This window comes from Vombatus ursinus, unplaced genomic scaffold (assembly GCF_900497805.2).
Source record: "Vombatus ursinus unplaced genomic scaffold, bare-nosed wombat genome assembly UNPS02009132.1, whole genome shotgun sequence".
Classification (NCBI taxonomy): domain Eukaryota; kingdom Metazoa; phylum Chordata; class Mammalia; order Diprotodontia; family Vombatidae; genus Vombatus; species Vombatus ursinus.
The window spans coordinates 1,104,569-1,120,615 of NW_020948910.1; the positions used below are offsets into that span (position 1 = coordinate 1,104,569).

A 16,047-nucleotide genomic window follows, 5' to 3' on the forward strand; every position below is an offset into this window, starting at 1 on the left:
ATATACTACCTATCTGCCTAGGGGTACACTTTATGGTTAGGTTACACAAGAATTTAACTGCTGAACAGTATTTAAACTTCTCTTAAATAAAGCAGAAGACATGTCTATCTGAAGCTAGTGAATTCTTTAAAACAAGATATTTTAATGTAAGTAGACACCAAGAAGTTTTAAAAAGGCCAGTAATATTTCCTTGTTACCCAACAACCATATTAATCTTGTCAAAACATTTATTCTTTTCCAGTAAGTGACAATTTCACTCAAAAAATTAGGTGTGTACTAGGCTTTTGGGGCCTTCAGTTTCTCTACAATTGTGTTTTAAATGACAACAAAATATTTAGGGTAGGGCTTACTCAAAAGCTTATAGTGCAGAACATTTTAGTTCATTTGCTAGTTAATTCATTTTCCACTGACCACAATTTTTAATTTTGTCATCTGGGTTCACCAGGATGCCATTAGTGGTGAGGCTTATACCACTGATTAACTCTGAAATGAGATCTTTATGGTAAGAACATGCAAAACATGTTCTTAAAACACCCAAAAACCCACACAATGTTGGAGAGTAAAGAAGAAAAGGCTGTCTAAACTTAACTATCAAAGTTATCCCCTGGAAAGGACTAGATCCCCAGGAAGTCTCCCATGACCATGCCCAGATTAAGGGATTAATGAATGCTCACATGGATTAGAAGAAGCTTGAATACAGAATCACTGGCACAAAGTTAAAATTATAGACCTTGAAAAGGTTTACTATGGAATGCAAAACTTTTGAATATATATAATATATATATATATACACACACATATATATATATATTTAAAAAACCCAAACACTATTAAACAAGAAAAGTGACCCCTTCTGTGACTAATGGTAATTATAATGCCCAAATTAATGGGATAAACTACCAGAATATCCTTCAAGAAAAAAAAAATTATACATAAAAACTGTTGGCAAAGTCAGGATTAAAGTTTTCTTCTGTAGTAATGATCTTAATAAAATAATTCAACTTGGAAGTCCTTCCAAACATGGAAGAACTGTGCTTATTTTTAAAAAATAAAAAAAAAGCATAACATTTGATATTGTTTAAAGAAGAAGACAAGCTTTGAACATATGTTCTGGACCCTGGCATGGAACAATTTACTATAAGTTCCATTTCCAACTAAGAAGTTCAGGCACCTAGGGATACCACCATTTTAAAGAACCACCCATATGAAAAGTCCCAATACAGCAGTTCATCTGGAATCCAGTCTCAGTTTAAGTCTTCGTAGGCATAAAGTCAGCTATCATTTTATACCAAAAAAAGTAGTAGGAGAAACATTAACAGCACTGGGATTTACTCTCTGCCCTCAAAGTGTCCTGGTCCAACTTTATTTTGTCCACATCATCTTCATTAGGAAAATTTTTATGGTTTGCAAGAATATTCTCCACCAAGAATCGAACTGCTTCATCTATGTTGATATTATCCTGAAATGAAGAAAAATAAAACCAATGTTTTATCCTTCAAAGAGTACTGAAGCTCTTTAGGAGAATCAGAGAAAAGATTTTAAGAACAGGATTTGTTGAATGCTCCAAGGGTTCCTTGTTTTAAACATTTCTTAAGCACTTAATTACTACAGAGTACCATGCTCTGTCCCAGTAAGGAAGAAACCAAGTTTTGTTAAGACATGATTCTGCCCTCATGGAATTTGTAGCTTAAAAGAGAGACAAAACACACACATTTATACATATACATACAAACACACACACCTGTTTTTTTAACAGTAAAATGCATTTTATCACTGGCTCCAAACACTCATTAAATTTTCACAATCTTCCTTTTTTCTAGCTTTCCCAGTTCAAATATTACCTATGCATCTTGAAGTCCTTGAGAGAGGCAATGTGGTATGGAAGGAAGGCACATGTGACACAGAGACAATGCTTGTATTGATATCTTACATCTTCTGCTTCCTCTTTGCATAACCAAGTAAATAATTTTAAACTCTCAGTTTGCAACCAGGAAAGAAATACTTACCATTTCAAGAAGCCTATGCTGCATTGTAAATCAATCATTAACAACCCTACCATGCCAGGTGCCTTTGAAGATCTTTACTTGTTTTCTGAGGTTTACTCTGTTTTGCAACAATAGTTTGCAAAATCTTTTTTTGAAATTTTTTTATTTTTATTTTCTGTAAATTCTTGACCTTCCCAGGCCCCCCCAGGCCCCTTATTTTCCTGAGCACTTTTGTGCACCTGACTTTCTACTTCATTGTGCCCTTGAATCATGGCTGAAGTTCTTGAACTCTCCACAAGTATTCTACTATTCACTGAAATGTACTTTTTAAAGAGCTAAAACTTTCACATGTCTTCGTAGTAATAACTATTCTTACGGTAAAAACGTAACAAAAAAGAGCCCTCATGTGGAACAAAATTTAGCAATGAACTGACAGCAGACTAACTAAAGGTGGACAAACAAGCTCAATCTGGTTTCAGTTGGTCAGGATCAGCTATTCCAAGTCATTGGTAGGAGCACAGAATATGAATGAGCGTCGATGTCACAAAATGAAAGCATGTTAAACTATAGCCTGTCCCAATTAAATTCACACACTACTATAGCTCTTAAATTGTATGATCTGAAAGAAGTCAATGTTATACTATTACAATCTTGTTTCAGTTGTGTCCAACTCTTTGTGACCCCATTTTGGGGGTTACTGGAGTGGTTTGCCATTTCCTTCTACAGCTCATTCTACAGATGAGGAAACTGAGACAAACAAGGTTGAGGTCATACAGTTAGTAGTGTCTGAGGCCAGATTTGAACTCAGGAAGATGAGTCTTCCTGACTCCAAGTCTGACACTGTCTCTAGCCCCTGTGCCATTTAAGCTGCCCACTCCTCTAAGAGACTCACTTAAACCAAAGGAAAGAGTTCAGACAAATGTTTCATTGTGAGGTCCCTTTTGCCCCAAACATTGAGTATATGATGTGAGCCAACGGTGATGATATTTCCAATGGTCTCTTCACTGAAGTATGTAATGAGTTCTACACACAGCTGCTTTTATTTTTCCCCTTAGTATAGATTGTTGTTTTTGGGTATCATGCACAAATTAGTTAATTTTGAACAGTACGGTACCTGTGGAGCTTTGTTAAAAAAACATCCTAAGGAATCAGCAGCTATCACAACATTCTCCTCCGTGATTTATAAGTTGTCATTAGATACACAATGGGTACTATAGAACAGTAGCTATGCTTTTCATCCTTAGATACCCCTCACAGCATCAGCACCAATTACTTTTACTCATTCCTCCAGTTGCAAGAAAGTGGATAGTTTTGACTTAAGTACTACGCTTGGAAAACATGCTTTCAAAATATTTAGTTCAATGTGATGGATGTGTTCCTTCTGCAATAACAAATACTTTATATTAAATCTGGCATTTCAAATACCTATTAACCTCATGGAATAAATTAATTTGTAAAGGCAATATTCACGAACTTCTCATCCTAGAGAAATCACTCATTGATAATGAATTTCTGCAACTGATGCAATAATGTCCTTTTAACTAGCTTCCAAGATGGACACTGGATACTCCTCTTTTCTATATCTCCCACCACTGAAGTTTCAAGAGAAAAGGAGACTAAATTCTTCACGTTTATGTTTGGGCTCAGTGATTCTATTAATCAAGTCCCTATTCAGAAAAGGAACTGAAATCTACGGAGATGAATTTTTTTCTTATAGCCTTACCATCTACAATTGGTCAATAGAACCATTCTGCAGCATGTGCAAGAACAGATCTCCTTTCCTCCATTTGTTAGAACAGTGGGTTTTATGAAACCATCATACATTTTTGTTCATTTACAGAATCGTGGAGAGCAAAGGGACCTCAAAGGCCATCTAGTCAAATCTGTATCTGAAAAAGTACTCCTCCACAAGCCATCCAGCTTCTGCTTTTGAAAAGATCTAGTAGTTTTTAAAAACTTGAGTTCCAAATTTTCTCTTCCTCCTGCCCCCGAGAAGACAAGCAATATAATATCAATTATAGATGTGAAATCATGCAAGACATATTTCTGTAGTAGCCATATTGCAAAAAGATAAAAATAAAAAGCAAGAAACATAAAAAAAGTGAAAAAAGTATGCTTCAATCTGCACTGAGTTCATCAGCTCTCTTTCCTTTAAGCCACATGAAGATCCAGGCTCTTACCTTTGCAGATGTTTCAAACCATCCGGTAAAGCCATTTTCTTTGCAGAACTGGTCCATCTGGGAAGGGCTATGGCCACTGTCATTGTTCTGATCACATTTATTGGCGAGGAGAACTGTGGGGATTGCGATGCCATTTGGAAGCTGTACCTTACTGTCCAAATCATTCTTCCACTTGAGGACTGCCTCAAATGTGGACCCTCTTGATATATCAAAGACCACAAAAGCACCCACGGCTTCTTTGTAGTATACTCTCGTCATGTTTCCAAACCGTTCTTGACCTGAAAACGCATTTACAAGGGAGAATCTTTACGACAAAAGAAAAATAAATCCACAATTCGAATGTCTGTTTTTTAATATATTCAAATCAAACAAACATTTATGGAGTATCTAATATATTCAAGGCTTTGTTCTAGGCACACCAAAATAAAACTGAAACAATCCTTGCCTTTAAGAAGCCTCTATTCTACTGGGAGGATAAAAACACGTACACAGATAAGTAAATGCTAGGTACTTTGAAAAGGAAGAGAGCAGTAATTACTGGCGGGGGATGGAAGGGTGGGTGGTGGTATTATGTGGAGCTCGGGAAGGCTGGGAAGAAAATTCAGCAAAGACTTCCATAGGAGGCAGCTACGCATTCTAAAAGGCATTGGACTCATTCCAGTCATGGGAAACAGTCTGTGAAGCAAAGAGATAGACAGAGATAGGAGACAGGGATGCCATGCACAGGCAACAACAGCACACTAGTTGGGTTAGAATGTTCAGTAGGGGAAGGGGAGGGAATAAGCATTCATATAAGGCTGTGTGCCGGACACTGTATCAAACACTTTACACATACCTCACCTGATTCTCACAACAACCCTGCAAAGTAGGTGCTATTATTATTCCTATTTTATAGATGAGGAAACTGAGGTAAATAAAGGTTAAGTGACTTGTCCAGGGTCATACAACTGGAAGTGTCAGACATCAAATATGAATTCAGGCCTTCTTACCTCCAGGCTCAGAGTTCTCTACCTACTGAACCATGTAGCTACCTCAGTATATAAAAGTGAATAATATGAAATAAGTTTGGAAAGGTAGGTAAAAGCCAGATTGGTGACACTTTTAGATGATAGGCTGAGTTTATATTTTATATTAGATAACCACTAAAAAGATTTCCCCCATTGGAACATAAGCTTCTTAGGGGCAGGGATGATTTCAGTTTTGTCTCTGTATCTCCTGTACTTTGCACCGTGCCTGCTACATAGTATCAATCAATCAATCAACATTTATTAAGCACCTATTATGTGCCATCACCAGACAAAAAGCAGCAAAAGACAATACCTACCCTAAGGAGTTTACAATCTAATAAAGAAAACACTTAAACAGTATATTCAAAGCAAGCTATAAATAGGATAATTAGGAAATAATTACTAGAGGGAAGGCACTGGAATTAAGGGGGGTTGGGGAAGGCTTCCTCTAGAAGGTAGGATTTCAGTTGGGACCTAAAGAAGCCTAGGGCAGCTAGGTGGCACAGCAGGTTGAAGGCTGGGCCTAGGGTCAGGAAGGTTCATCTTCCTGAGTTAAAACTTGGCCTCAGACACTTACTATCTGTGTGACCCTGGACAAGTCACTCAACCCTGTTTGTCTCAGTTTCCTCATTTGTAAAATGAGCTGGAGAAGGAAATGGCAAACCACTCCAGTCTCTGCCAAGAAAACTCCAAATAGGGTCAAGAAGAGTTGGACACAACTGAAAAACAACTGACCAACAACACAGACAGTACTATATGGTCTCTGGATTCCCTCCCAACTCAGACTTACCATACCACATAGCATACTGGAGTCCATATTTGTGATTCCATGAGTACTGGTGGTACAGTGGATAGAACACTGGGCCTTAAGTCAGGAATACCTCAGTTTGAATCCTGTCTCAGACACTTACTAACCATGTGTTAAGTCACTTAACTGCTGCTTGCCTCAGTTTCCTTAAATGTAAAATGGGAATAATAACAACAACCCTTACCTCCTAGGTCTGTTATGAGGATAAAATTATATATGAATGTGTACAAATACACAAAAATAAAATAAACGCTAGCTACTACACCATCTGTAATCACTTTGAACTATCTAATCTAATTTAAGCACATGGAACAAGAAGATTTAAATCACACATGCCCTAAACAGTGCTGGGGACAACTGCCAATGAAAACAGCTGCCTTTTCTGATATTAAGAGACAAGAGGGCTAGGTTAAAAACGAAGAGCCCTTCAACAGTAGCACCAAATGAGTGTTTCAGAAAGATGATAAGAGTAAGGCACTGATAAAGCTTGCCAGAAGATTAGAGGAGGAAATTTTGAAAGAAGAAAAAAAAAAAAAAACAACAAAGATAGGATGATTTCTCCTCTACCAGCCCATATTCTTTAGTCATCTTCCCTTCACATCTCAGCCCAGTCCTCTGGGGTTTTGTGTATTTGGTTTTCTGAAGCTACGGCAGAGCTGCTCTTTTACTCCAGAAAGTCTAGGTGAAAAGCATATATTAGGGAGCTATATTTGCATTTCAAAGTGATTCATTGCAGAGTCTCTTTAAGCAGTAAGAGTCTGTCATACAGTAAAAAAAGGATTACACAGAGGGGCAAGAGTACTGTAGCACCTACAGCATAATAAACAAAGACCTCGATTTTTTTTTTTACAGTGCTTTGAATATCTTTCAAATCAATTCCCTCTGAGGTAGAAAGAGTTATCCTCATTTAGAGGAAAGGGAAGTTAAGTCACCCAAGTCACCCGGCTGGTAGGTAGGTTCTCAGCTTGGGCTCCGGGTAACTCTCAATCAAGTGATTCCTCTAGTGGCAGTGGCTAGAGTGCTGGGGCCTGGAAACTAGAAGATCTGAATTCAAATCTTGCCTGAAACATACTTCCTAGCTGTGTTAGTTACCCTGGTGAAGTCTCTTACCTTTTGCTTGTCTCAGTTCCCTCAACTGTAAAATGTGAATAATAACAGTCCCCTGTCACTCAGGGTTGTTGTGGGGATCAAATGAGAGGGTATTTGTAAGCCCAGAGCCTGGTCGAAAGTAGGCTCTCAATATATATTTGTTTTCTTCCTTCTCTATTACAAAATGTTATCTTATGGATTTAAACTTACATTTTTCCTTTCTAATCTTATGAAATTTTTAGTATAAAATGTGCTGGCAAAACATCACCAGAGACACTGTGGTAATGCCAATGCTGTGCATGGTCTAAAATTGGGGTCTATGACCTTGGTTTTTTGTTGTTGTTGTTGTTGTTTTGTTTTTGGTGAGGCAATTGGGGTTAAGTGACCTGCCCAGTGTTACACAGCTAGTGAGTGTTATGAATCTGAGGCTGGCTTCAAACTCAGGTCCTCCTGACTCCAGGGCCAGTGCTGTATCCACTGTGACTCCAAGCTGTCCCTCTGGCCTTGTTTAAAAAATATATATATTTTGATAACTGTATTTCATTATAATTGGTTTCCTTTATAATCCAACTTACTTAATAGTTGTAATCCTATGTATTTATGCATCACGATTATTCGCAGAAGGGGTCCACTGACTTCAAACTGCCAGAAGGTCCCAGGACACACAAAAAAGTTAAGAACCACTGGTCTAAATGGTATCTGAAACACACACTGTCTGCAGGGCCTTAGGAAAATGTTGTCTTTGAAAAATAAAGAATATCAAAACAGCTCAAATTCTTTAACAATCATCCAGGCTAATTAAGTCTAGTTATCAGATTTAACATTTTTAATTGAACATCTGGATCTCAGTGCCACAGATATTTATAAATTAAGCAAGCTGAGACAATAAACAGTTGTTGAAGATGATGGAAAACCAAATGCAACGCAAAGTTAGGATGATAATAAAGGGGCAGCTAGGTGGCGATGTGAAATAGAGCACTGGCTCCAGAGTCAGGAGGAACTAAGTTCAAATCCAACCTCAGACATTTATTAGCTGTGTGAGCCTGGGCAAGTCACTTAACCCTGATTGTCTTAAAACAAAACAAAACAAAACAAAACAAAAAGATGATAATAAAGCCTGACCCTGGGCTGTCAGCACTGCCAAGCAATCCAAAATGCATAAATGCCCCAAGTTTATAAACTTTAATACTCTTAAAAAGTATTTCATAGTGGAATAGTAGAAAAAGAGGAAAAATACTAATCAAGCTAAGATGGCTGATTTTAATTACCTTTTGACAAGTCCCTCCTTGCAGGCTCACTGGAAGCTCTGCTTGCCACAGTCGGAGCCAAACCTATTGCAGTAATTGGTCAAATACCTGTAATCCCTATACATGAGTGTGGTCTCATTTTCATGTTCATATTTTATTACTAACTTAAATCTGGGCAGCCAACTGTTTAGTGTGTGATTTCACTACATATGCTGACATTTTAAAACGGTGGCATCATTCCATTTTCCATTAACATTTAATATGCACCCACAGCATGTGCTGAGCTTGACACAGAACACAGCCCTCAGATCCAAAGCAACTTGACTGCTTGGCAAAGACCGTCTTACTGGTATTCTCCTCCATTTCCTTTTGAAAAGGCTCTCCCTACTGGTTTCATTCATTATTGGGCTATGTTTTTAAACCTCTAATAATGATAGGAACAAGATTTAAACTTGCCTCACTGAGATAACATTTAAAAATATTAGCTATACAAAAGATTTACCTTTGATTAAGCCATTTAATTTGAGAGAGGCATAATAAAAGAATCTAGAAAAAAGGGATAAACATGGACCACAGAAGGGATCCAAAGTCATTACATTCTCCATCCAGTGACTACCATTTTGTCCTTTTAGTTAAATCACATAATTGGCCTTCATACAGACGCTTTTGAACAAATTATTGCAGCCATTCAACCCTCATTTAATTAGGGTAAAAATACTGTTTCAGGTAATGGTAGAGAAAGAAAGATAATTATGATATCGGTCCTGCCTTCATTGAGCTTACTGGTTATGTCACACATGGTTTAAAAAAAAAAAAAAACAATGCTACATAACTGCGAAAGAACAAAACAGAGTAAGAGCATGGGAAGCACAAAACACTATGAAAAGTAAGAGAATGGAAAGATGATTTCTGATTGAAGACAGCACAGATTAGTTCCCGGAGGATGGAGGAGTTAAATTGGGCTTTGAAGGACGGGTAGGATTTGGAACAGCATGAAGGGGGAAAAAAGCCTATAAACAGTTGACAGTATGGGAGAAAGGGTTGAATTTTTAGTTGGAGAGAAAAGCTCATACAGAAGTGGTTAGTGAGAGAAATTTGAAAAAGCTAGGTGGCATGGTGGACCCAGAGTTAGTAAGAACAGAGTTCAAATCTTGCCTCAGACAGACATTAATTATGTGAGTCTTAGGGAAGTCACTTAATCTCTGCCTCAGTTTCCTCATCTGTAAAATGGGTCTAAAGATAGCACCTACCTCCTGGGGTTGCTGTAAGGATCCAATGAGATAATATTTGTAAAGCACTCTGAGAACCTTAATGAACTATTCAAATTCTAGTTATTAAGTGACTAGCCAGGCAAGGCCTCAAATGCTAGGTTAAAGAATTTGAACTTGTATTTGGTAAGGAACAGGAAGTCACAGAAAATTTTTGGGCAAAGAAGTGATGTGAACAGTTTTATGTAAAGAATGTTACTATGGCAGTGGTATGAAGAACAGATTGGAGAAGGGAGAAAAGAGGTGTGAAGATCTGTTAGGATACTGTCATAAGCCAGGCAGTTGGTAATGAGAGTCTCTACTCAGGTGGTGGTAGTTGGGGTTGAAATGAGAGATATTGGAGGCAGAATGGAAGAGAATTTAGAAACGTTTATACTTGACACTCTCACATTCACTGGTAAAGTGGTTACAGAGAAGGCAATTTTATTACCAATTAGAGTACATTAACATTAGAGTCAGCAACTGGTTACCATCTTAATGAATGGCAATAATTTTTCTAAATGTATGTCTTCAAAAACATGCCTTCTTAAAATTAAATTGCTACATTTTATCTTGATATTTTACAGATGAGAAAGCCCAGGTAGAGAGAGAATAAGTTATCCAGGCATGGGGAGCCTGTGCCACGGTCAGTAGGACAGCCTGGATTTATACTTTGTCCTCTGACTCCAAGCTCAGCGTTTCTGACAATAAAACATTCCTATACCCCTACAGCATCTCAGCCTGCTCTTTGGGGCTAAAAAAGTCTTCTGCCGAACTATCAATGGCTGTTGCCATCACTCTGCCTCCCCCCCAAATTCTCTTTTCTAGACTCTACCTCCCCCAGTTCTTCCAAACATATCCACCAATCATTAGCAAGTTAGTTAACTGGGAACAGTTCACAAGTGAAATCAAATGGTTTCATTGATACAGTTGGTGTTTTCATTAAAGGATGCTGGCAAAACAGGATGATTTTGAGTCTGGTAGATATTATTTAGTATATACAGTAAAAAAAGCAACCGTTGACAGTAATTTTCCTAATGTTTCCTCTAATTGTTTATTCCTCTAACCATTAACCTCTGATAGCTCCCTACTGCCTAATGAATAAAGAGTAAACTCCTAATTTTGGACCTCCAGACTCCTGCTCCAACCCATCTATCCAGCCTTGACCAATGCTATTCCCCCTCACATATTCTGGATTCTCTCCAGCTTGGACTACTTTCCATCCTTAGTCTCATCATAACATCTCCTAATCTCTGCTCAAGTCATTCCCCATAGCTAACAACTAGAATACAACTGAGCTGGCTCTGTTGAAGTCCTTTCCTTGCTTTAAAGCTCAGCTTGGATCCCCCCTAATTAAACACGCCTTTAAACTAAAAAAAAAAAAAAATTCACTAGCCATCTCTTTAATAATGTGTTATAGAACACTGCCAAGAATCAAAATCTAGCACACTGGCTTATATTTTAATTCCATTATCTTCCCTTTTAAGAAAATAGGGACATTGGCCATTCTCTAGTCCTATGGTATTTGTCCAATTCTCCATGATCTTTTTTTATTTGTAATTCAATTTTATTTTATTTTCAGTTCTGAATTCTTTCCCTTCCTCCCATCCACTGAGAAAGCAAGAAAAAGATAACTCATTACAAATGTGTAAAGCACATTTCAACATAAGTCCTCTGTTCCTTGACATTATTTCCTCTCCATCTCAAAACAAAGGCGTGCTTTCTCCCCTCAAATTTCTCAGCACTTTGCCTGGACCTATCTTCTGTACTTTTCTCTCCCTGGGATCAATTACTGGTGTATAGATCCCTACTCCCCTATTAGACCACAAACTTTGAAAGCGTGGATTGTATTTTGCCTGTCCTTGTAATCCATCAGGGCATAGCACAGTCCTTGTACCTAATGCTTAAAAAATTCCACTGAGTTGAACAGGGCACGCTAACTAACAGCAGCACTAGGTAAAAGATGGTGGGCATAAAATGGCCCAATCTGTGTGAATCTGGGGGAAAAAGGAGGGAAGGAGCTACTGTTTTCTGGAGTGAGATTCATATCCTGGCTGTGGCCCTAATCTTTCTAGGGTCCTCATCTATGAAATGAAAGGGCTGGACTAAATCACTAAGGTCCCTTTGAGAGCCAAACCCCCATGCCTATTTCAATTAAATCCAAGATTTATACAAACAGAATTTATAAAGGCATTGTGTATGTGTGTGTGTGTTTTAAATGCACCTATGTACAGCACAAGGTGCTACAGAAGTTAAAACTGTACAACAAATAGCTAATATGGTACAGAATTGATAACTAATGCTTAGTTGGGAAAAGGATGGTAGAGCCAACTGGCAAAAAGTAATCTTTTAATATGGATTATGTTTTAAGTACAGCAATTTTCCCCATGAATTACAGATGCTAATTGTTTGTTTTCAATGGTAATCCACTTAGGATACAGAAATAGAGAGCACTGGACTTGAGTCAGAAGACCAGAATTTGGATTCTGCTTCAGATAGTACCTCAGCCTTAGGTTGTTCATCTGGAAAATGCAGATAAATTATAGCACCAAACTCACCGTGTTGTTGTAAAGATCAAATTGGAGGCAGAGGCAGGTGAGGAAGAAATAAGCATTTAATATAGAGCCTACTATGTGTCAGGCACTGTGCTAAGCGCTCTACAAATACCTTTTTTTTTTTTTGCTTTTTGGTGAGGCAATAGGGGTTAAGTGACTTGCCCAGAGTCACACAGCTAAGTGTCAAGTGTCTGAGGCCAGATTTGAACTCAGGTCCTCCTGACTCCAAGGCCAAGCTCTATCCACTGCACCACCTAGCTGCCCCAAATATCATCTCCTTTGATTCTCACAACTCTTCGAGGTGCTATTATTATTCCCATTTTATGGCTGAGGAAATTGAGGCAGAGAGTGGTTAAGTGACTTGCCCAGGGTCATACAGCTACTAAGTGTCTTGAGGCCGCATTTGAATTTAAGACTTCCTGATGATTTTAAGTGTTCCTGATTCCAGGCCCAGCAAGCTAGCCGCTGTACCACCTAGAAAAGGAATGCACTTATGCAGACCCAGGAGCTAAGCCAGTAATCAAGAGCCTTTAAGGAATTATAACAATAGCTAACATTTCTTTACCACCTACTGTGTGCTGGGCACTGGGCTAAGTGCTTTACAAAAATTATTACACATCACAATGATACTTACGACAACTTTGGGAAGTAGATGCCATTGTGCTCCTCATTTTACAGGTGAGGAAACTGAGACCAACAGAGACAATCTGACTTGCTCGGATCACCCGGCCAGTAAGTATCTGCCGCTGGATTTGAACTCAAGTCTTGCTAAATACAGGCCCAGTTTATATCTATTGTGCCACCCAGAAAAGGAAGGCACTTGAGCAGACTTGGAAGCACCTTCAGCAGGAATCAAGAGCCTTTAGTTCTACTTCTAATTCAAGTGACAGTTTCTCCCCAAACATGAGGGGCTTATGGCACAAGAAAGACTGACTTTTCTAAACAAAAACTAACAGTAACACATCTGCTATGCTCTATTTCATCAAAACAGGCCAAAGGTTATAGCTTAAAAGAAAAAAGTCAAAGGAAAGGAGGAAAGAGATATTTGTACTAAATTCAGATTATCTAGCCACATTAAGCACCTACTATGTGCCAGGCAATATGCTAAGTGATTGGGGACACAAAGAAAGGTAAAAGAAGTCCCTGTTCTCAAGATGCTCAGGGTTTAATGGGAAGCAACATGCAAATAACCATGTATAAACAAGCTATAAATAGGATAAACAAGAAATAATCACCAGGGGAAGGCCCCAGAATCAAGGAAGGTTGGAAAAGGTTTCCTATATACAGAAGGTAGGATTTTAGCTGGGACCTGAAGAAGTCAGGGAAGCCAAGGGACAGAGATGAGGAAGGGGAGAGTGTTTCAGGGACGGCCCCCCCTCCCCACCCGAGGCCAAGGGAGAGATGGAGTGTCTTATGTTAGAAACAAGGAGGCCAGCGTCACTGGACCAAAAAATAAGTAACTCACTACAAAGACCCTTATATTTCATTATGTATTTTTAGAGGCAGGCTGACTAGTTTTTGAAGTTAAATACTTTTATTTTGATTCAGTTTTATTGGACCACATGATTTAGAGCTAGATCTAGTCTACCCTGTTCATTTTACAGATAAGTAAACTGAGGCCCAGAGGAGAAGTGATTTTCCGAAGGTCATAGGGAAAACTGCCTGCCTAATGGAGAACTAGCAGGTGAAGAGGGATATGATGTAAGTTGTACACATGCTTGTTCCACAGCTAAAGGCAGGCCAAGGAACCAAATGCTATCCACAGCAGGAAGCCCCTAAATTTTCTATTTCGGACTTTAATTACCAAGCCTATTTTTGTAAACTTAGAGCTTCTACCTAGGTTACGGGCCACTGCCAAACGAAACTCGTTTGGATGCCACATGAACAGCACAGGGTCATGACTAAGAAATCTACTTTCACAGCATCAACTATTCTGTGGGCAACTTCCCAATCTCTCCTTCTCCATGAACCCTAGTCCTGAACCTCCAAATGCCAAGAGGCATTATGAGACTAAATGTCTCATAAGCTCAAAATTAACCTGACAGAAAATGCAATCTACCCTCCCTCCCCTCTGCACTGACGAAAGAAGTGTGCTTGGGATATAGATAAGAGAGACAGTTCCTGTCTTCTAGGAACCTACATTCTATTAAAGGGAGACAACACATAAAGGAAAGTGTTTATTTTGTTGTTGTTCTGTCATTTTTCAGTCTGTTCGACTCTCTGTGACCTCATTTAAGGTTCTTTTGGCAAAGACACTGGAGTGGTTTGTCATTTCCTTCTCCAGCTCATTTATAAATGAGGAAATTGAGGCAAAAAGGGTTAAATGACTTGCTCAGGGTCACACAGATAGTAAGTGTCTGAGGCCAGATTTGAACTCAGGAAGGTGAGTCTGTAACTCCAGGACCAGCACTCTATCCACTGTGCCACCTAGCTGCCCAAGTATTTGCTAGGAAAGGGTAAAGTCACAGTGCAATTGAATGATGCAGAAGAAAGTCTAGTGCTGACTTGATTCTGTTCCCAGATTGACCAATCTGTTCCCAGAGTAAGGAGAGGGGGCGGGGAGAAGAGGAGAAAAGATGGCACTTTCATAGTAGCATGGTATGAAGATGAGTAGGAGCTACAAATCTACCTGGGAGTAAGGGTACATAGCAGAAGGACCAGTGTTACCACAGAAGGATACCCATAGTATTACTGTCCATGACTAATGTTCTGTCTTGAAATCTGATTCATCTTTACTTCTCCCTTTATATGTAGTCACCAAAAATTTTCTCTTTACAATGACTTTCTTCTACTCCTTTCTTTCTATTGCTACTACTCCATTTCCTCCATCTTTACATCATATCTGGGTTTACTTTTCAATGGCTTCCTCATCAGCCTCTGTCAGTTTTCCAATCCATCCTGCTGATATATACCATGGGGATTAATTTCTCCAAAACTCTGCTTTCATTATAATCAGTCTCCTGCTTAAAAGCCTTGAATGGCTATTACCTACAGGATAAAGGGTCTCTAGATCCTGATCCATACTACCTTTTCATTCCCCAAAAGAGCTTTTAGTTATAGCTTGGTAAGTCTAGTCATTTGTTATTTTTTAGCCAAACACCTCCCAGACACCTCCTAGTCCCCGTGCATTAGTTCACTTCCAGTCTTCCATCCAGGAATGCCTACCTACTCCTCTCCAACCAAGTACTACCAATCTTCTTAGGCCCAACTCAAGTCTAACATCTTCCCCCAAAGCCTCCCAATGATCATGGCGGCCAGTGTTCTTCCTCTCCTCTACAGGCTATGCCTTCTGTTCTTTACTTTTGATTTTGCCACTTTACGCACTTGTTGCTGCCTAATTATCACCAAAATTTCAAAATGACGGTGATACAATTTGCTAGAAACAAAGTTGTACATGCTTGGTAGACCTTATTTAACTGTTTCTATGAGCATTTTTAAAAAAAATCTTACATGATTTAACTTCTTACTCATAAGGCAGAACAATATAACATCATAAAAGAGGAGTACAGGGCTGGAGACAAAAAAAGTTGGCTTGAATGCTGGCTAGCTATTTCTTACTAGCTTGGTGGTATGGTTAAGCCTCTTAACCATTTTGGCCCTTTGCTTTCTCTTCTGTAAGACAGACTTATACTCATACTAGATACTCTGACAAAATTTGTGAGAATCAAGCAAGAGAACTGCTCAAACTGTAGGTGTCCTCAGGGTTCTGTCCTGGGCCCTCTTTTCTCTTCTCTCTTTATACTATTCCACTTGGTGATCTCATCTGCTCTCACTGATTTAATGACCACCTCTACTCTGATAATTGTCAAATCTACTTACCTTGCCTTAACTTCTCTGCTGAACTCCAACCTCACATCTCCAAGACAAGTTAAACTCAGTGTGTCCAAAATGAAACTCATTATCTTTCCCTATAAACCTTACCCTCCTCC

General features: G+C 38.8%; 1 protein-coding gene across 1 annotated transcript in view; it reads right to left on the minus strand.

Annotated features, from left to right (window-relative positions):
• Positions 1-213: 213 nt before the first annotated feature.
• Positions 214-16,047, minus strand: part of RAB32 (RAB32, member RAS oncogene family) — a 46,723-nt gene continuing 30,889 nt past the window's right edge. The window contains exons 2-3 of the mRNA XM_027850671.1: positions 4,166-4,443; positions 214-1,459 (exon numbers count right to left, since the gene is read on the minus strand). Coding sequence (XP_027706472.1) covers positions 1,313-1,459; positions 4,166-4,443 — 425 coding nt within the window. The 3' untranslated portion in view covers positions 214-1,312. The remainder of the gene's footprint in view (positions 1,460-4,165; positions 4,444-16,047) is intronic.